Source organism: Monocercomonoides exilis (genome assembly GCF_001643675.1).
Source record: "Monocercomonoides exilis strain PA203 chromosome Unknown scaffold41-876177, whole genome shotgun sequence".
Classification (NCBI taxonomy): domain Eukaryota; phylum Preaxostyla; order Oxymonadida; family Polymastigidae; genus Monocercomonoides; species Monocercomonoides exilis.
In genome coordinates this window covers 293,258-314,832 of record NW_027150586.1, presented here as the reverse complement: position 1 = coordinate 314,832, position 21,575 = coordinate 293,258, and the positions used below count along the sequence as shown (strand labels likewise).

Sequence of the window (21,575 nt, the reverse complement as noted above, 5' to 3'; positions counted from 1 at the left end):
ATTTCCGCGATTATCTAATTAATGCTCAAAATATCTCCATTTATCGAATCCGTGAAACCAATATTTTGTTTTGCAATAAGAATTGACAAGTGACTTGACAGTTACGAAAGTGACAAAAGATCTGAAAAAGTGACGATCAAAAAAATCATTAACTGACTTGATCAAAATTCTTATCCAAAATTAAAAATTGATGTCCAAGTTTGTAAAAAAAACTATTTTTTTCAAATACAAAATTTATATTGTTTTAAAAGGACAACAAAATTTAATTATCCGTATGGACAAGCCAGCAGAAAAAAAGGACTTTCGATTAAATCAAACAGTGACAAAGTAATTATCAGTTCGTCAGTCACTAAAGAAAAAAAGACTCCTCACTGGCAGGGTGACGAGGAGGTTTAAACATAAGTTGGAAATTAAAATCCAAATCATTGATTTTTCCTTTTATTTTCTTTCAATTACATTCATTTCTTCCTTTTCATTTTCATGATCATCTTCTTTCACTTCAAATTTTCTCTTTATTTTTTCATTTCAACCAAAAATTCTAACTTATTATCTTCTTTTTGTTCTGTTTTTTTCATTTGTTCAGAAGAATTCTTTTCATCATCAATTGTTTCTTCTTTTTCTTATTTTTCAACTTTTTCATCTTCTTTTATACACAAATGGGTGATTCTTTTTGAAAAGTCACAAATGTTTAACTTTCAAATATATCAAAATTTTCATAATTTGCTCAAATTTCTGTTTCAGCTCACAAATCTCCTCAAGAATGTTTGAAATAGCATTTTCAAGGAATATATTCTATAAAAGTTAGGTTTGATATTTGTTAACAAAATATTTAGCAAAATATGAAATTTTTGTCATATTTGAAAATTAAATATTTGTGACTTTTCAAAAAGAATCACCCAAATGTTCACTCCAATCATTCAGAAGCTTCTCATCAGTAATTATCTTGCCATAGAAGTCGAATCTATTTGAATGTGATGAACGTTGATATTCTGATTATACCTCTGTGACCTGACAAATTGCTTGAAGCCTCGTCTGTCACAAAAAAAAAAATAAAATAAAATAAAAAATAAAAATTTAATTTAGTATTAATATACAATAAACTATTGCTAAAACTTCCAAAGACTTTTCAAAGCACTATGGAAAAGATTTGTTGATGACATCTGTAATATGTTGTCATTTTTTCTCTGATGTCAGTGACCGTCAGTGACCGTCAGTGACTGTCAATGACAAATTGTGACAAAAATATTCCTCAACTGTCATTTCGTGTCATAAAAATATATGTTGGGAACTTGATCATTTTATTTTAATTTTTGTTTTTTCAAAATAATAAGAATTATTAACAAAGATTATCAAATTCATTATTATAGTAATAAAGAATTTTGAAATCGTTATAAATAACCCTTTTTGACAAGTCATAAATATCTTGTCAGTCATTTTGTCATTTTTTCAATTTTCTCTTGTCATGTCACAGAGGTTTAATTCTGATGTTTCTGGAAGCTTCATGAGAATCGGTCCAGATTCAAAATGAAAAACTCCACTTGTTGCGAAGGATTTTTTTTTCACAGCAGGTGAGAGGGCGGTAAGAATTGCTTGAGGGAGAACATCCACAAGAGCTGTTATTTTTAATGAAGATGTTGAAGAAGATGGAAGTTCATATTTTGTTTGCAGTTCTGTTTTGAGAACAACAAAGACTCCTCTGTCATAAGGCTGGGCGATATGTGTGCTGTGAGGAATGAAGGTGACGAAGTCGGTATTTTCATTTTGAAATTCTCTTCAGATTGTCGGATCTGCGCGAGAAGTGTGTGAATCGATGAGAAGCAAGCAGTGAGAGTTTTCCAGTGATATGCTCTTTCTGCCATTGATAATTCCTTGAAGGAGTGTTGTATGTGCGCACTTTTTGAATTGATTGCAACTCATACAACCTCTTCTGTTCTTTCAGATATCCAGAGTCTGTGACAGCAGTGGTTTTATTTCATCAGGAAGACTTTTACTAGGCCATAGAATCACAGAAGGAAGTGCAAATCCATCAGCAGCCACAGCAGCAACAAGAGTTGTATTTGTTGTTTTTGGTGGTTCTTTACGAAATACTGGATTTTCATTTTCAGGATGAACCACGCTCAGCTTTAAATTTGTTGGGACTCTTTGTGATAACTCATCCATGTAGAATATTTGTTCTTTGCAGTGCTCATTTTTTTCATGTAATCCGTCCAGTAATGAATACCAGGGCTGCGGAACACTTTGGCACGACACCGCAAGGCGATTAACATCAACATTTTTCGGAGAACTTCTCTTCAGCTCTGAATGGTGCTTCACAAATTGGTAAGCGGTTCCGATTGAAACGATAATGCAGGGGCATCCTTGTCATCTATATCAATAATTTCTATTTCCATTTGATGATTCTTCAAGAATTATTAATTTATAAACAACAAAAAACCAATTCGCGAACTTTCCGTTTAAGCAAACAGCTTCCAGATCTTGATTCAATGATGATCTCTTCCTGCACAATTTGTTCTTTGCCTCCACCAACAAATCGCGATCTTCCAACTTTTGAAACCAGCTTTTGGCTTCTCAGAATTTGTTCAGTATTTTTTATCCTTTTGTGTGAGAATTTTATGGAGTTTATGGAGTCCGTAATCCTGACAACTCCATCAACCACAATGCGCTTAATGCGTTCCAGCCGATTGTCGATCCTTCTGTAATCGAAAGATTTCATTGCAGCACGTAATTTCCTTTGTCCAGCAATTCTCATTTGTACCACAGTAATATTAATTTTTTTATTATGGTTATGATCTTAAGTCCAGTTTATAAATTTATTAATTTTTATTTTTATTTAAATTTTCAATTTTCATTTAAGTCATATTTTTATTTTCATGAAAAACGAATTTAAATGGTTTTTCACCCCTTATTCCAGACCTATTTATTTGTTTTTTTTGATGGAAGGGATTAACCACCACACTCCCCCCCTCCCCCCATTTCTCCCTCATTGGAAATAAGCTTCGTATTCAAATGAAATTATCCTAATTTTCAGGGTTTGCTTATATACTGATAACGTTAATAAATATTTAAAAAGTGGGAATTTTAATTTTCTATTGAAAAATTTAGGCACTGTTTACAAAAAAAATCCAGATAAATTACTGACACTATGTTTTTGAATTATTTCAAATTTTTATCATCATTGATCATTTTGAAAAACATGTAATATTGAATAAAAAATTAACAATAAGAAGATAAAAGTATTAGAAACATTCATGGTTATTATAAATTTAAAACAGGCTTGTGCAATGCAGTGGACAGGGGAAAAAAAAGGTCAAGATATAATAATAACCAATAATAATAAAATGATTATAACATTTCAACCTTTTTTTAACAACAATGTGAAATTTTGCAACATTTTAATGAAATTGTTTTTGGATTAGAATAAAAATTTCTTTTATCAATCCGAGAAGAATTCTTTCTGTTGTATTTGAATAGATTGTTTATTTAAAATGAGCAAACATAAACCGAGTTTGAAAAAAAGAATTTGAATTCGTTGAAAGAAAACACAATGAAAGATTGAATAAGTGTTCTTTTATATTTTGCAATTGTTTGAATACAATTTAGTTTTTTTTTTTTTTTTTTTTTTTTTATGATATTCGACCAATAGTTACAAACAATTTTAGAATTAATACAATAAAGCTTTCTATCAAAAGAATTCCACTTCAACAATATTCATGAGAAAGATGCGTTGTGGCAACAATTTATTCGCAAAAAGTTTGTTTTGAGATAAAGATTCAAGCACTTTGAATTGTTTCTCAAATTAATAACTTATTGATGGAAATGAACTATCACTGGAAAAAGAAACGAAACGAAGAAAATGAAACATTATTAGGTATGGAGTTAGAGATAAAGAACAAATCCAAAGGAAGGGTGGAGCAATCAAAAGCGAAGGCAAGAAAAATGTGTTGGCAAGGAGCAGGAACAGATGGTGAGTTATTGAATGAGTGTGCCGTTCTTTCTGCTTGAGGAGATGTTTGAGAGCTTGATTGAGGAAGACAAAACAGAGTTGAGCAGAAAAAAGAGAAGTGAGGAGTGTGAGGAGTGTGAGGAGTGTGAGGAGTGTGAGGAGTGTGAGGAATGCGAAGACTATGGGGAGCTGGTAGAGGTGTTTGAGATGCTATTTTTCTAGTATATGGTGAGCCGAACAGATCTGGTGAAGAAAATGCTGCTGAGCACGCTGTGCCGGCTGCGACCGTTTGTAATTCTTGCAGTTGCGATGACTGAAAGGGGGCTTCAGATGGCAGGGGTGGAAGACAGCACGGCAATGGAGAAAGCACCAGAATGAGCATGACGGGATTGTCGGGTGTGTGTGTGTGTGTAAGTGAAGGAGAAGGATTCAAAGTTGTTCATTTGAAAATGGATTGTTGGTTTTGTTGCTTTGTTTGATGTGTGTGTATCTTGAGATATATTTTCATTTTTTTCATTTTTTTCATTTTTTTGTTGAATCAATTCGTTTGTTATTTTCATATCAACACAAAAAAGCAGATGCAAACATCTTTTTTCTCATTGTCTCTCAGCAGAAGAGTGATTTCACATTGCAGATTAAAAGGAGCGAGAATTCATGGTATTTGTCTGATTCAAAATGTGTTTCGATAACGTTATTGCAATTGAAATAGGAAAAGTGAAAAAATCAGAGATACTCTTTCCTCATCAAAAGCTATCAATAAATGAAAGTGCTACCGATGAAAATTGGTTTTCATTTTGTGACTCTCCATTTATAAGGGAAGTTGTGGAAATGTTATTCAAAAGAGAGGATTGTGAGAAAAGCTAACATGATTATACGGCAATGTCAGAATATCATTTTTCTCCCATTTTTCTCTCTTTGTTTCTTGAACAGTCGAACTCGAAATTGTTTTTTTCAATGATTAAAATTTTGCTATTATTTTCTGTTTAAACAATTGTTTTTTCATTTATTTCAATTCTTTTGAAGTTCGCAAAAATGGATGAATTATTTTCTGATTGAAAAAGATTAAGAGTTTTTCTTAAAAAAACAAACACATGCGCTGTATCATGAATCCATATTAAAACTCTTTTCACCACTATTCCATTCATCATAAAACAAAATAGAGAGAGGTGGTGATTTTGTGAATCTCTCGCTCATCACAGAAACATTCGAAGAAGAAGAAATGCTCAATGATTCGACGAAAGAAAATCAAGATACATTTCAATGCAAATCACCATGTGATTTGAGAATTATGCATTGCTTCAATATGAAATAACATCCATTGTAGATGTTTGTCCTTGTTTTTTGAAATTCAGACTATGAATTATTCAAAATAATTTCTATTAAAAGATGAATCCAAACTGTTTGTTCGTTGACATCAAACAGCAAACCTCTTTTGATGTTGAAACAGTCATTATTATTAAATTTATAAATCGTCACTTGAAACATTTTTTTCTTGAAGAGAATTTTCATTTTTGAAATAAATAAGTTTTTGTTTTGAACGTCATGAATCTTCTAGCATTTTGAGATGTTATTTCAGTCCAATTTCAATTATTTTCTCATGTTACTCATTTTGACTTTTTTATTTTTTTCTAATCCTTCATTTAATGCATGGGTTTACAAAATATTTTTTTGGGCGTTTACTTTTTTTCTGTTATTAAATGGGCTGATCTTCAAATATGAGCTTTTATTTGTTGAGGCATTTTTCTAACGATAAAAATTCACTTTTCAAATGATCTTGGATGATGAGGAAACCATCAATTGCATCCGGTTTATGTTTGAATTAAGGATGTGTTGATCTGTTGTGATATTGATCAAGAAACATCAAAACACATGTTCTTTGTTTTTCTGATTTTCACATTTGCAATTTCTCAAGAATTGGATGAAGGAAAACCTTATACAGTTTATGTGAAGCAAAGTGGAAGTGACACAAACACTGGCACAGAGATCGATCAGGAAAAGAAATCATTGAAAAGTGCATATGATCTGCTGGGAGATGATGAAGCATGCAAGATCTTTATTGTTAATGATGCAACTGCACTAACAGCGCAGCAAATATCTTTCAGCAAGAGTTCAGGAATCACCATTGAAGGAGTTGACTGCAAAGGAATAAAAAATGAAATTGTTGCAATAGATTGTGATATGCATCCAAACGGACATCTGTTCACATGTGAAAATGAAGTGGAATTCAAATATTTGGCATTCCATTTTCCAATAAGTTTAAGTGAATCTGGCTATGGTTGTTTGATTTATGGATATCTTTTGGAATTCAAAATAAATCACTGTCAATTCATTCGACCACCATCAAATGGGAGAACTGTTAATTATACACTTATGGAATTGAATGTTGATAATTTATATGTGGACAATGTTGAATGTGTTGATGAAAGTCGTGTTGCCTCATTTTCATCTGCTGTTTTTGGTATTAATGCTATTTATAAGGTTTCATTTACAAATGTGACTTTAAAGAAAATATCAAGTGACTCTTCAATAGTTTCCATCAGAGGACTTGAAAAATTCAAATTGGATGTTATCCTGAATTGTTGCACATTCTCCGAATGTCAAACAATTTCTTCTGCTGTATTATATGTTTCAAGCAGCAACAGCGAAAGCACATTCACTGTTGGAGACGGAGGAGTAACATCTTTCACTTCTTGCAGTGGTGGTAAAATTCATAGCACTTCATCAGGAGGAATATATTTACATATGACAAATATCACATCTGCATCTCAGCTGAAATGGCCAACAGATGGAAAGAATCTGATATTTCAAAATTGTGCAGCTTATGAAGGTAGTGCAAAAGTTAACACTGGATTGTTTTTAGAAATGAAAAATGATTCATTATTCAAAGACATTGCAGATGCAATGAAGGCAAGTTTTGCAGTCAATTACACACGAAAAGAAAATTTATGGTATGTAGTCGGATTCAACAACAAAAGTTATAGTCCTTGTGATTTTACAAGTCTGTATTTTGATCCACCTCCCACTAAACCAGACAACATGACAAGAGCATTTGTGAAGAATGGAGGGAGGGGAAATGGAATTGATATTAATTCTGCAATCAACAGCATATATGATGCATATGATTTCTTGGAAAAGAATGGAAAATGTTTCATTGATGTTGTCAAAACATCTGATCCAATCAAAGCAGAAGCCATTAGTTTCAACATTAACAGTGGAATAACAATTGAAGGAGTGAATGACAAGGGAGAGGGAAATGCAGAAGTGGCAATTGATTGTAATGTTTCTGTTTCATCTTTTCTCTTTTCTTGTCAGAGAATTGTGGAATTCAAGTATTTGGCATTCCAATTCTTTTCAACAGAAAAGAATTGGGACTCATTGATCAGTGCAGGATCAGGTTCAATATCACTGAAAATATCAACATGTCGATTTGTCAGAATTGGATCACAAACACAAGAAGGAATGAATTCAAATGCTGATGGAGACAGCCCCTTGGAGAGCAGTCTTGTGAGTGTGACATCTGGAACTGTGGAAATGGACACAGTGAAATGCACAGATGAAACCTCATTTGTGACATTCTCGTCATCACCATTTTCATTTTCTGGAGCCAGCGAGGTGTCACTAAGTAATGTTGACATCAGCAAAGTGAATGTGGAAAGTGGAGCAGCAATCAGCATCGATGATGGGAGCAATTCATTTTCAAAGGTTTCAATCGAAGGATTGAACATGAGTGAAGTGAAATCGGAGAAAGGAGCAGCAGCAGGGTTGGATATCACCCTCAGTTCAGAAGAATCAAGAGTGGCCATTGGAAGGTCAAGCAAATGCTCATTCAAGTCATGTTCAGCACCAGAAGGGAAATCAGGAGCAATATTCATTGACATGCCCAAGGCCACATCGAACCTGCAACTCCCATCAGAACACAACCTGGAGATTGACAGCTCAAACACAGCTGGCTCGAAAACAACTTCTCTGTTCATCATTGCCCCAGACTTCGAAGAGTTCTGCAAACAAGAAGATGCTTTTGAGTTTGCGAATGATTACGATGAATCAACATTTGGGTGGATTGAGGGAGCAAAAGATGCAGAATCAGAGCCTGAGGATGTGTATGAGAAGAATATCAAGGGAAAGAAAAAGAAACCAATTGACAATCCTGAAGATCAAACAAAAGATGAAAAGAAAACAAACACAGGAGTGATTGTTGTTGCCATTGTTGTGCCGATTGTCGTTGTTGTGGGAGTTGTGGTGATTGTGATAGTTGTTGTTATTGTGAGGAAAAAGAGATCAAGAAATGAAGAGAACGATGAGAAGGAATTAGAAATGAATGATTGATTTTCAAGGGATCTATCATTAATTTTCAAAAACAACATTTGTTCTTGATTTTCTGTGTATTTTCATTTGTATATTTTTATCATTCTTTTTTTTCTATTTGTTCAACTGTTTTTTTTTTCAATGATATTCTCATTTGATTCAAAACATGTCACTCGATAAATACAATGAAAAAAACAAAAAATTGTCAAAATCATCATTTTATTGATAAATGTTAATGCAATTTTATATTTGTATTTTTATTGGATGTGAAGAATTTACAATTTCTTTTGAGAAATCAAGAAAATAACACAGGGTTACACTTTTACTCTGACCTATATTTTAACCCCCACCCTTTTTTTTGTGGAGCTGGCTACGGCTTGATGCAAGCTTGTAGCCAACAAAAAATAACTAGAAATGTTTATTTTAATATATTTTGCTTATACAGAAAAAATTTTTTAATGAAAATTATTTAACTTTGAGATCTCGGTATTTTTAAAATTTATTTTTTGATCATAAAATTGATGGTCTTTCCATGAATATAACATTCTGGAAGTTTTAAGCTACACTGTCATTACACATCTTATCCTTTTTATTGTTTTTATAACTTTTCACATTTCACAAGTTTCTTTTTCACTCGTTTTCTCATTTCATCCACTTTTCGAAAAAATGAAAATTTTTACAGAATGATGAATTTTTGTAAAAATTTATAAGATTATCCTAAATTTATGTTAGAATGTTAATTATGTTGATATTCAAATAAATTTTTGATGAAAAGATGTTACTGGTTGGAAAAATCAAAACTACCGAAAATGATGTTTTTCATTTTTCTATTTAAAATAAATTTTGTAAAACTTTTTTGAATATCAACATAATTAACATTCTAACATAAATTTAGGATAATCTTATAAATTTTTACAAAAATTCATCATTCTTTAAAAATTTTCATTTTTTCGAAAAGTGGATGAAATGAGAAAACGAGTGAAAAAGAAACTTGTGAAATGTGAAAAGTTATAAAAACAATAAAAAGGATAAGATGTGTAATGACAGTGTAGCTTAAAACTTCCAGAATGTTATATTCATGGAAAGACCATCAATTTTATGATCAAAAAATAAATTTTAAAAATACCGAGATCTCAAAGTTAAATAATTTTCATTAAAAAATTTTTTCTGTATAAGCAAAATATATTAAAATAAACATTTCTAGTTATTTTTTGTTGGCTACAAGCTTGCATCAAGCCGTAGCCAGCTCCACAAAAAAAAGGGTGGGGGTTAAAATATAGGTCAGAGTAAAAGTGTAACCCTATCAAACAAAAAAATTAGGTCTCATGTGAATTATTAGGAAACATGAAATACTTGTGAACATTATTGAAAATGAACATGAGACAAAATGTGAAACATTCTGTATGTAGTAATATTTTGAGATCTGTTATCATTAAAATTTTTTTTACAAGATGTTTTCCAAATCTATCCACCAAGGATTATTTATCTTATTTTGATCAAAATGAAATAAAAATTTTTTCTTGTTGAATATTTTTTCAAGAGAATGCAACACTTTCATTCAAAGATTACAGAAACATGTTTCGACTAAGCCTGTCTGACCTGACAAGTTTTTTTTGGGTCAGTGACAAATTGACTGACGAGTCATTTTGACTTGTCATTTCCCATATTTTTTTAAGAACATTTTTTTTTCATTTTTTTTAATTGGCATTAAATGTTTCATGAATAATATGGAATGAATTTATGCACTTTTTTAATTTTGGACAAATTTGGATCATATTTGTCACAAAGTGTTTATTGCGGAAATATGGTTGATTTCATTCTTTTATTAAACTTTTTTGAAACATTTGTTGGTGATAATTGTTCGTTATTCACATATTAGCTATATTTTGGTATTCGATTTTTATTTCGATAAATTGTTTTTGTTTGAATCAATTGATCGCTGCAAATTCAAGAAAGATATTCATCCAAAGAGTTTTGAACTATCTGAGGCAGAAGTGCAATACGAATGCGAAAAAAAAGAAAAAGAGAAAGCTTCTTGCTTTTTTGAAACCAGATCTTCTTTTTCTTTTTCTCAGGAAACACTCAGAAGCGAACAGGATATTAACACAATTAGCAATTTCAACGAAAATAATTCCGTTGAAAATAAAAAAATGCGATTTTCACGAGAGCAAAAAAAAATCCAAGAAATTCAGGAAATGTCAAAGGAGAAGGAGGATGAAGCTACGAATCAAATGAACATTTCAGAAACATCGAATTTGTGTTCAAGAATATTCAACTCATTTGTAAAATTCATCAAAACTTTATTAGAACAGTTCAGTGCAGAAACCTAAAAAAAATTTTATATCATTATTTATAAAAACTCATTCACTGACTACAACGTCGATTAGTTCACTTCAGAGTTTATCAATTTTCAATAGTCATATTGCATCGCTTAATGAAGTGGAAACGGTTTACGTTAACATTTGCTATTGCTTTGAAGCACAATGCAGTGAATCCGCATATTAACGACTTTTTTTCCAAGCAAAAGCGCGTTGAAGGTGATCATCTGAATGCACTTTCCTTTTATTAGCTTTATTCGTCACTTCTTTCATGAATAACATTCACAGTTTATTCTTTTTGAGACAAAAAAATCATCGTTTGTCATTTATCCCTCATTGTAAATAAATGAGAAATTTCTGATTTCATTTCATCATTAAAATGGAAAAAAGAATTCTTCAAAATTGAAAATTACTCTCATCTTAATATGCAACAAAAACAGAAAATCTGGTGAAAATAGTTTTATTACTTCTGAGTATGCGAAAAATAATATGAATTGAACATTTCAATTTTTTCAATGACATTTGTTTCTAAGGAAGGAAAGCTGATTGTTTATTTTCACTCGATAGCGAATGTAGCGTTGAAGTTGTAAAAATGTAAACTATTTCAATGAGAGAAGAAAAAGAATCGAGGAAGGCATAAAGTTGAAGATGAGGAGAAAGAAGGGAAATCAGTGGAAGAAAATATTGTCGTTAATGATGAAGGAGAGCCAAAGAAGGAAGAGAAAGATGAGTTAGGTGAAATGTTATAATATGAAAATGAAAAAGTTAAGGAAGAGGATGAAGAAGGAGAAATTGAAGAACAAAGAACGAATTCTTTATATTCATCATTTGTTTCTTCCATATTTTCAAACATTTTCAATTTTTCTTTCTTTTTCTTTTTCTTTTTTTATGATATCAGAGTCGTCTTAGTCTTTATCTTTCCTTTTTTCATTATCTACATTTTCCTCATTCCTTTTTTCATCGTCCTCCTCTTCCTCTTCCTCTTCTTCTTCTCTTCCTCTTCTCTTTAGTCGTCTTTGTCTACCACCATCTCTCAGGATTCTGTGTGTGAGTTCCTGAAAGAGCCGCGTGAGATGGATGACGTCCTGCAGTTTCCCACGATCAAGGACTTCACAGCAGAGGAAAAGAAGATGATGAATCTTGTGAAACGAAAGACGCTGCCACGAATGATGAAACTGCATTTGATTGATGCACAGCTGTACGAGGATATTGAGAAGATACACAATTTCTGTTGTTACTGAAATTGGAGAGGAGAGAGAGGTTGCAGAAGGCAAACAGGCGAAGAGAGAAAGATAAGAAGAGGAACTTACTGATGGCTGAAGATAAGATTGGTGTGTTGGACGATGAGGAGGCAGAGCTGGAGAAGAAGAAGAAAAAGGAGGAGGAGAAGAAGAAGAATGAGGAGGAGGAGGAGGAGAAGGCAGTGAGAGAAGCAGAAGAAGAATCAGAAGAGGAGGAGGAAAAGGAGGCAGAGGCAGCAAGAAGTGGAGGAAAATGGAGAACAAAAGGATATAATGAGTTAATTAATGAGCGTCTCAAAGAATAGAAGCAGCGGCTGTACAACAAGCGGAAACAATGGAGGAAAAAAGCAGCGCAGAAGGCTTTGGAGAAGGTGCTGGTCAGAATTCGGATGAGAAAGAGTTTAACGAGACGCTATAAGTGAAGCCGTCGAAAGGGATGAGGACACTGAATGACTTGAAAGAGAAGCTTCTTCAAGAGAAAGAATAGTTACTGGAGCTGACAGTGAATAAGTTTGTTAGTGAGATGAAGGCAATAATAAATGCGAATATAAATCCGATACAAAGATAAATCAAAATGGAGTCAGGAAAGTGAAGTTGTCAATGAAGGATCAAGAGTGTGAGGAGTTAACAAAATACACTCAGAGATCTGTGACTCCTCTTGCTGCTGCTTCTTTTTTTGAAATAATTTATTCTTTCTTTCAGCATGTTGTAACAATGTGAATAAATTATTGACAAAAAAAGAAATACACAATGATGAATAAAACTTATACAGCGAATAATAATAATTAATAAACATAACCTTCGTTTTGTCTTTGGAGATGAATCAAAAAGTTTTATCATGCCACTTCAATCAAAAAAATTCAATATCTTCATCATTTCTTTTAACCAAAAAGATTCCTTTTGAAATATAAGTTAGCTGCAACACCAAAAGATAAGAAAGCCTTGATAAAATACGTTTTGAAATATTTTTGAAAAACAGGAGATTGGAAGGAATTATTTGAAATAGGTTAAATATTTTATAATGGCATATTTTTTTGATAAATAAATTGTTGTCAAATTTTGACTAATAAATAATTACACCAAAAAACTTAGATAGAAATTCTATTTTTTTATTTTTATTTTTTTATTTTTATTTTTTATTTTAATTTATTTTTTTTTTCTTCAGTGACGGACGAGACAAAAAATGATTTGTCAGGTCAGACAGCCTTAGTTTCGACATATATCTTATTGAGAGATAATTACGAAATTTTCGATTGAAAGCCTGATTTCAAAAATGATTAGCCATATCAGAAAAATTATGTTTGATAAATAATAATTGGGTAATTCTTTTTGAAAAGTCACATATGTTTAATTTTCAAATAAATCAAATATTTCTTATTTTGCTCAAATTTCTGTTTCCACGCACAAATCTTCTCATGAATGTGTTAAATAGCATTATTAAGAAATAAATTCCATTAAAATATAAGTTTGTTATTTGTTAACAAAATATTTATCAAAATATAAAATTTTTGAAGTATCAGAAAATTAAACATATGTGACTTTTCAAAAAGAATCACCCAATTATTATTTATTCTTTTAAACGTTTTTGGATTTTTTGAAATTTGTCCATGAACAAATCTTTAAATTCAAATTAAAATTAGAAAAAAAGAAAGAAAGAAAAAAAGAAGGAAGGAAAAGAGAAAATAAGGATTTGATAATTTCATAATATTATTTTTTGAAAAGTTTTATTTTATTTTATATTATTTAATATTTTTTTTTTTGAAATTTTATTTTTATGTATTCAAATAAAAAAAAAATCGATCACATATATAATTATGCAACTTATTTTATTTTAGCATAGATTTTTTTTATTTTCTTGAAGGGACTATGATTACATATGGACCTTTTATAATTTGTGAAATGTATGAAATGCTATTCTCTTTTATTTCAGTTCGAAGTTTTGTTAATTTATTTCTTTTAACCACAAAGAGTAATTACAAGTATAATGGTGGTAATTTCTGTTGAAGAGCTGCTCAGACTTGAAGTATTCAGAAGAAAACATCGCCCAAAAGATGTTTTTCATTTGCAGGCAGCTTTTAGATGGATGCTTCCAACTTCATTTATTTTGAGGTTTTTTCCAACGTGTTAATATTTATGAAATTTCAAATTGTTGTATTTTTCACTTTTTGTTATGTGATTATGAATTTCAATATTGGTCTTTTGTTCTTCTCCGAAGACTTGTTTCATTATCAGCATTTGAAATGTCACAAAAGCTGATTGGAGGTCAAAAGCCACATGAGATTCTTGTTTCTGCATTGTCAGGATATATTTTCTTGACCTGTTTTATATGTGTTGTTGCCCATTGGATTATTGCAATTCATGCGGATGAGCATTCTGGAGGTCCACGACTGTGGATAATGGTTGTTCTAATCATCATATTTTGCTTTGTGATCCCCCTTGCTCTAATTGGGTGTGTTTTTGGCTTCAAAAATGATGAAAATATTTCCAAACAAATACATAAAGCCGAGTCATATTATAATGTTGCATTGAATGCATGCGTTGCAATAATTTTCTTTTTGTATGGTATGTAAAATATTGCAATTGAAAAAAAAATTTTTTTGTCTTTTCATTTTAAAATATAAATTGCTTCGTAACCTCTCATTTTACATTTATTCAATATCTATTGTTCACTTTCTTAGGCGCTCTGGTGTTGAAAAGACTATCTGTTTTGCATGGTCCTCCACAACTCAAAAGATTGAAACAAAAAATAGCTGTGCAGATGATTGTGGGATTAATAATATTTTTGTTTCGTGCAATTATGCTTGCAGTGATGGTGATATTTATCAAGGATGAAGGCAGCATCCTCACACAGAATATCCTTGCCATGATAAACACGATTGTCGGAGAGAGCGGGCTGGCCTTGTTCATCATGATAGTGCTGGTGGTGCGTGTTTCGTCGAGTCCCCGTGGAGACTCCTCGAAGGCGAAGAGGCTGTCTGAAGGCAGCAACATCTATGCGGGCGAGAGGAGGGCGCTGAAGGAAGGAAGCCGCCATTCATCCAACTTCTCGTCGATGGGCTCGCTTGCAACCAACTCGTTTGACCGCATGGCGAGCGAGCAGCAGTCGGTTGACTACTCAATTTCGACGGAGAATACAACATCGACAGGAAAGAAGAAGAAAAAAAAAAAGAAAAAGAAGAAGAAGAAGATGCTCAGAAGTTCAAATGGGTCTCAAGGTGATGTTGAAATAAGAACAGGATTGCTGGAAGAAGATCATCACAATTACGAAAATGAAGCATTTATTCAAACAAACAATGAAATTTATGCAGACAATGGCAGTTATGGTTATGGACCTGAAGACGAGCGTGGCATGACAAATGTTTGAATAATACTGAAGTAGTTCTTACAAAACATTTTATTGTGGAATTATTAATTTATTTATTAAAGTCAATTGCCATGTCACATCCTCTTGAGTAATATTTATTGATTTGAAAATATTTAATTTGAACTTTGCGATTTTTTTATTTCTTTCAATGATCAATTTGAACCTTAAGAAAAGATGACAAATGATGTCATAAAGCAACAAAAGCCAAGGGCGCATCCATTTCGACTATTTGCTGCTGCATTGCATACATCCACGCAACCCCTAATTTCTGCAATTTCTCTTACAGTTCTATCTCCTCAACTTATTCGTTTGAAACATATTAATTATTTCTTCTCTTTTTCAATATGCATAAAAAGAATTTGGAACTCCAAAATGGGCTGTTCCTCTTATTAGAGCAGGAGCTACTTTCTTGGGTTTACTAAACCCTGTTGTTGGAGAATGGAGTGATCGATGTCCATCTCGTTTTGGTAGGCGAAAGCCGTTTATTTTTGTTGGAATGATTCTTGCATTGGTTGCAGTTGCTAGCTTTGCAATTGTTGTTACAGGACGTTTGTTAATTTGTGGTTAATCTTTCGTTGACTTTTCAATGTTAATATTTTGATTCAAATAAAGCATTTAACAAAAAAGCAGAAAATATCTTCTTACTTGTTGTTTCTTTTATTATCTTGCTTTTATCCGGAAATTTTCAAACAGTTCCTGGAAAGACCTTGGTTTTTGATCTTGCTGCAGACGACCAAAAATTATTTGGAAATTTAATTGTCCTTGTTCTTTACGGTCTTGGTTCTTTGACGGGAGTTCTCCTGATTGCATCCCATTTCTATTCATATGCTTTCATCGGTGGAATCGTTATAATCCTTAATTTGATGACTTTTATTTTTGCTCCTGATCCAAAACATAAGTCGAGTAGTGCTCACAAAAAGACCAGCGGAGGTGCACACATATTTCAAGGATTGAAATACGTTTTGAAAAATCGACAATTGTTCGTAATTTTTTTGCTCACGTTCTTGTCTTGTCTCGCATTTTTGTATTATGGATCCTCAATGACATTGTTTGTTACAAGTGCAATCTTTCATACAGATGATGAGGGAATGGACGAAGAGTTGCGCAAGAAAAACTACAAAAAAGGTGTTACGTTAGGCTCGATTGCATATTCAGTCATAGTCGTTTCTATGCTTCTTTTTTCTGCAGTGGCATCGCCTCTTATAAAGAAAGTTGGAATTAAGAAAGTGTTTTTCGTGGTCGAAGGTCTTTCAACTGCTTGCTTTTTTGTGATGTTTTTCATGAGCAACCTCCAACCGTCAGACATATGGATCATTTTCGTGACCAATTTCGTACTTGGAATAACGTCTGCGCTTTTGCTTACAATCCCTCCGGTTATGCTGGCGGAGCTTGTAGCAGGCGACGAGTTGGGAATGTATTTGGGTCTGCTTTCACTTGTGCAACTGATGGGCCAATCTTTTTCATCGCTTTTGCCAGCGGGAATAAATGCGCCAATGGATTTGTACGTTGCCGGAAAGCATTATTTGCAGTGGGATTTTCTAGCGGATGCAATAATAGGTTGTTCTTGCTGTGTTACTGTTCTCTTTTTGCAATCGATGCCTCGCGGAGGAAAAGGCAAATCTTTCCATTTCAGCAAACTGAGCGACGAAAACAAAGAAGAAATGGTTTCGATGCAGCTCCAATGTATGACGGCCACCACAAGCGAGTGCATGGCAGCAGCGATGTCTGATCCGATGAATCTTTTGCGTTGGAAAGAATCGGAAAGTCCAAAAACAAGCATGGACGAAACAAATTCCTTACAAAACATTTCACTCTCTGTAAATGTTGAAGAACAGTCTGAGACTACTCCTCTCCTTTCTTCTTCTGATTAGGAAAGGAAATGAGTAGTGCGTTTTTGTTTTGTTACAATCAATTTTTGTTTAAAGATTTCGAGTGACTTTTGTGTATTTGATTATGTTGTTCTGTTGTTTGTGCTATCACAAATTATTGTTAATTAATATCTGATAAAATGTTGGATTTTTATTGTTTGTGTTAGTTTTTCCATCTAATAATTTTTTTTATAACTTTGTTTCTGCATTGAGTTTGGAAATGCGAATTGTTTTCCTTTTTTACAAACTAATTTTTGTCTTGATTTTTAATTATTTTTTATTTGTGTTCGACTATTTTACAATTAGATTTATTTCTCAAAAATACAAACAGTTTTTTATAATAAAACATTTGAATTAAAAATATGAAAGGATATAAATTTTTCATTTGCATTACAAAATAAATTGTGAAAATGAACATTTTGGACGAAATTATTTGCTTTGTGAATTTTGTTCTACACAGTTCTTTGGAATATTTTTCTCGACTTTTCAATATTTCTATATTTAATTTAGCAAAAGAATTTCAAATTTTTAATAATTAGATAGCGGCAATAGTTAGGAACAAATAATTGATTTTTTCATAAATGCAAGAATTCTGTCAGTTATTGTAATTCTTTTGGATATGGGAGATTATTTTAGAAATCATATTATTTCATTTAAAAATTTATGTTCTTAAAATTTTATTATATGTCTAAATTTTTTTTAGAAAAGTTCCTTTTGTTTAATTTTCATATATATAAAAAATTTCATATTTCGATCTTATTTCTGTTCCTTCAAACGAAACTTTACAAAAAATTGCAATAATAGCAATGTCAAGATTTTATTTTCATGACGGTGATTGTTTGTGAGCGTGAACAGAAATTTGATCGAAACATGAAATTTTCATATTATTTGAAAATTAAACAAAATGAACTTTTCAAATAAATTTTGACACATAATAAATTCAGAAATCATCAATGTGCAAAATTAATGTTTTATAACAAGTTTAAATTGAGAAATAATCGTTTCACTGAAAACGTTGAAATCTTAAGTTTGAAAATTTTTGAAAACTTCCATCGATGGGAAAAAATTAGAATAATAATTCATAAAAATAGACCTATACTCGAATATGTTTTTCTTTTGCGAATTGTTTATTCTTATGTGAATGTTTTTTTCTTTTCGCGAATGACTCAATATTTTTTGAAATACACTTTATTTTTCTGCTGTTAAATGCATTTTTATGATCAAAGCTTTTGTGATCGCTATTTTTTTAATTGAAGAATTAATGATTACAAACAAAACAAAACTATAAAAAAAATGTAATAGAAGGTCTGTTTGTTCAGTATTAAAATGTTTTTTTTAAGTTTTTTATTGTTTATGTTTGTTTGATTCGATTCTTGAAACTTTTTTAAATTGTTCAAAAGCAAGGTGAGGATGGAATATTAAAATGTTTTATTAACATGAATCTTATCTGTTTTTCATTTTTTATTTTCCTCTCATATCAAATTTCACCAAATAACTTTTTTTTTGTCTTATTTATAACATAATTTAAAAAATCCTTTTTATATTGTCAAAGTTTTGTTAATAAGAGAAGTTTTTCATCTCAATCACACAAAATATAAAGATAATTAAAAAAAGAATGTTTAAAGAATTTTAGCAACAGCTTTTGTTTTATTTGTAAGTGATGTGCAAAACAAACAACATATAACGAACAACTTGGAAATAATAGTAACAAAAATAAAAAGAATAAAACATTATAATGAAACTCTCTTTTAATCTATATCTGCGATTCAAAACTGGCAAAATAATTTGCTTCTTTCTGATTTCTTTTTTCAAATAGATGTTTTTTAATTTTAAGATGAAGAAGTTTTGCTTTGAGTGGAAATTGAACCAGAAGAAGCTGTGAAATTCAAAGATGATTGTAAGTTGCAATTTTGAGGAGGAAATGTGCATAAAGATGAAGGAAGAGTGAGAATTGAAGGAAAATACAAGTTAGGTTGAGGCAGAGAATACAGAAGCGAGGGTATTGATGAAGATACTGATTTTGAATGCAATTGTGAAGATGAGACAATTGAGTCAAAGAAGGTTGTGTTGAAGAAGATTGAGATGAGCAAAATGTGATTGGAAAGTTAGATGGTGATGAAACTCTATGAAGACATGCAGATTTCCATTGAAAGGGAAGATGCCATGAAGATGAGTAGTCTATGGTTTCGTGATCATGGACTTCATTTTCAATTTTTCTTTGATCTTCATTTTCTTCTCTATTTCTTTCTTCTCGTTCACAAATCTTCATCTTTTTTTTTCTTTTCTTGATCTTTTTCACTTGTAGTTGCACTTGAGTGTGGGTTACAGCTTTCCACTAAGACTTCTAAAATAAATTTATAATGGTATATTGTTGATGAAAATGTTGTTTTTTCAAAGAATTTAACATTAATATGGATCAAATAATAAAAACAAACCTAAATCGTCATTAAGAAATAATGAAGAACATGATGTTATCGATGATGATGAATTCAATCTATTTCTATGTTTCTCCAAATACTTCTGATTTGCTTCTTTCTTTGCTTTCTGCTTTCTTGCATATTCCATATGGGGGGAAATACTAATTTTCAAGTTTTTTTTTTGCACAAGGCATTGAAAAATTGCTTCACTCATAACTTTATTTCACTTTCTCAAATTTTGAAATTAATTTGATTTTCACATCAGTAAACAGGCATCGTTGAAATCAAAACATAAAGTGTAGTGACATTTCACGAATGTCAAAAAATGTACCCATTTTTATTGTGTTTTGTATTCTGAAAAAGTCAATGAAAAGTGCATTATTTTTCAGTGAAAATGCCTGAAGTGAAATATTTCACCCCATATGTAAATTAGCAAAAAAAATATTATTGGCTTCTAAATCTGAGGCTGTTAAAGGATTCTGTAAAATATGAAAATTTGTTAAACAAACAGCAACAATAAAAAAATCTCCAACTTCTTCGATGCTCAATGGCCAATGCTGTCGAAATACAGCAAAGACAGTCTTTAACCTTCCGAAAAAACGCTAAATGATCACCCCGTACTTCGACAACTCTGGCGTTCCACACGGATTTGTAATGTAAGCCCCTAGCCATGTTTTTGCACCTATGCGAGCTGAGTCTGCCAACAGTTTCGCTTTTCCTAATTTGTTTTCAAATGTTGAATTATGATGTTGAAACACAACATAATCATGTGTGCTTCCTGGAAAAATATAATTGACAGTGTTTACAATTCCAAGTTTGGGATTGACTCCCATTTCCACTTTTACACAATATGAATAGTGCTTTCCACTGAAAAACTTCATTCCGTTTTTTTTTTCCACTTGGTCAGTTTATTGGTAGAATAGTGCAATCGACAATTAATCCCACATCCTGAATTTCTCTCACACGATCATTTCTAAAAGATAATAGCAAGTCCAAAAGTGGTTGTTTAACCGAGCAACAAATGTCATGTAATAAACAAATCACGGCAGAATGAGAATTGTAATATGGTTTTGTAACATAACTTGTCATTTTTGTTGAACCGAGATGAAGAAAATTCAGTAAAATAAATAGTTGGACTACGAAATTTTTGATATATTTTTTTCTATCTCGACGTGGAGTAATTTCTTGATCGAGAAGTTGAAGAAGAATATCAAATTCATTTTTTGAAAATCCAGTTAGTCGAAAAAATCCATTTAAAGGATCCTTAATTAATTCTAACGATATTTCAATCAATGATTTTTTGAATGATGCTGAAACAGTTTTAATATGCGTTGGAAGTGCAATTCTTTTTTTCGACATTACAAAGAATGTTTTGCAATGTTGACTGTTCCATGATAAAAAATATATCAAAAAGAATGAACTGATCAGTTCCATATATTAAAATGAAAATTTTTTGATTGAATGCCAACATTTTTTCTATCGTGAATGATTCAATCTTTTTCAATTTTTCGAGATTTTTTTGAAAATTTATTTTTCTTTTTATATTTTTTCGCAAACTTTTTGAAAATGAGATAATAATTCAAAATTAGGTCTAATAAACGAAAAACATTATTTGTCAAATGATGGAAGAAAAACATTCACCCATATACGTTCAATACAAAGTAATTAAAATTGAATTAATAACTTGTCAAATCTCATTTGGGACAGAATTTTTTCATTTATGAAAAATCTAATGATTTATTCCAAACTTTTTTTGGAATCGTATAATTACAAAACTGACGTTGTTGTGTTATATTGAATGTTGAAATATTAAAAACTTGAGAAAAATCTTGAAAGTACTGTGTGGAACAAAATTCACAACGCAAAATATTTCGTCCCATTTTTTCTTTTTTTAACCATAATAGATGATTTGATAACTGTAAATTCTTCATCAAACCTTTTTTTAAGAGAAGCATTGAAAAAGAAAGGGCATAAATTATTTTGCTCTTTCTTTGTGATGGATACACAATGGCAAAAAGATTGGGAGTGAAGGTTTTTTCAAAGGAAGGAAAATCGCCAAATCATAATTCAACCAACGCAGCTCAACGACGCGAACAAACAACATCGGAAGAATAACAAA

At 31.4% G+C, this 21,575-nt stretch overlaps 5 protein-coding genes across 5 annotated transcripts; 4 read left to right on the top strand and 1 right to left on the bottom strand.

Annotated features, from left to right (window-relative positions):
- Positions 1-1,935: 1,935 nt before the first annotated feature.
- On the bottom strand, positions 1,936-2,160 carry MONOS_2352 (uncharacterized protein; the record flags this gene model as incomplete). Its single annotated transcript, XM_067872268.1, has 1 exon — positions 1,936-2,160. One exon carries the CDS (start codon positions 2,158-2,160, stop codon positions 1,936-1,938), a length of 225 nt encoding a protein of 74 aa, XP_067722513.1.
- A 3,652-nt stretch (positions 2,161-5,812) lies between these two features.
- MONOS_2351 (uncharacterized protein) lies at positions 5,813-8,269 on the top strand (the record flags this gene model as incomplete). Its single annotated transcript, XM_067872267.1, has 1 exon — positions 5,813-8,269. The coding sequence occupies one exon, from the start codon at positions 5,813-5,815 to the stop codon at positions 8,267-8,269; it is 2,457 nt and encodes an 818-aa protein (XP_067722512.1).
- A 1,652-nt stretch (positions 8,270-9,921) lies between these two features.
- MONOS_18668 (uncharacterized protein) lies at positions 9,922-11,019 on the top strand. The gene is made up of 2 exons (XM_067871708.1): positions 9,922-10,055; positions 10,128-11,019. The coding sequence occupies exons 1-2, from the start codon at positions 9,989-9,991 to the stop codon at positions 10,481-10,483; spliced, it is 423 nt and encodes a 140-aa protein (XP_067722511.1). The 5' UTR covers positions 9,922-9,988; the 3' UTR covers positions 10,484-11,019.
- Positions 11,020-11,878: 859 nt separating this feature from the next.
- MONOS_2350 (uncharacterized protein) lies at positions 11,879-12,112 on the top strand (the record flags this gene model as incomplete). The annotated part of the gene is made up of 1 exon (XM_067872266.1): positions 11,879-12,112. The coding sequence occupies one exon, from the start codon at positions 11,879-11,881 to the stop codon at positions 12,110-12,112; it is 234 nt and encodes a 77-aa protein (XP_067722510.1).
- A 1,501-nt stretch (positions 12,113-13,613) lies between these two features.
- MONOS_2349 (putative Glycoside-Pentoside-Hexuronide(GPH):CationSymporterFamilyProtein) lies at positions 13,614-17,407 on the top strand. The gene is made up of 7 exons (XM_067872264.1): positions 13,614-13,708; positions 13,776-13,916; positions 14,023-14,369; positions 14,486-15,165; positions 15,346-15,478; positions 15,528-15,719; positions 15,784-17,407. The coding sequence occupies exons 1-7, from the start codon at positions 13,674-13,676 to the stop codon at positions 17,040-17,042; spliced, it is 2,787 nt and encodes a 928-aa protein (XP_067722509.1). The 5' UTR covers positions 13,614-13,673; the 3' UTR covers positions 17,043-17,407.
- The last annotated feature ends 4,168 nt before the right edge of the window (positions 17,408-21,575 follow it).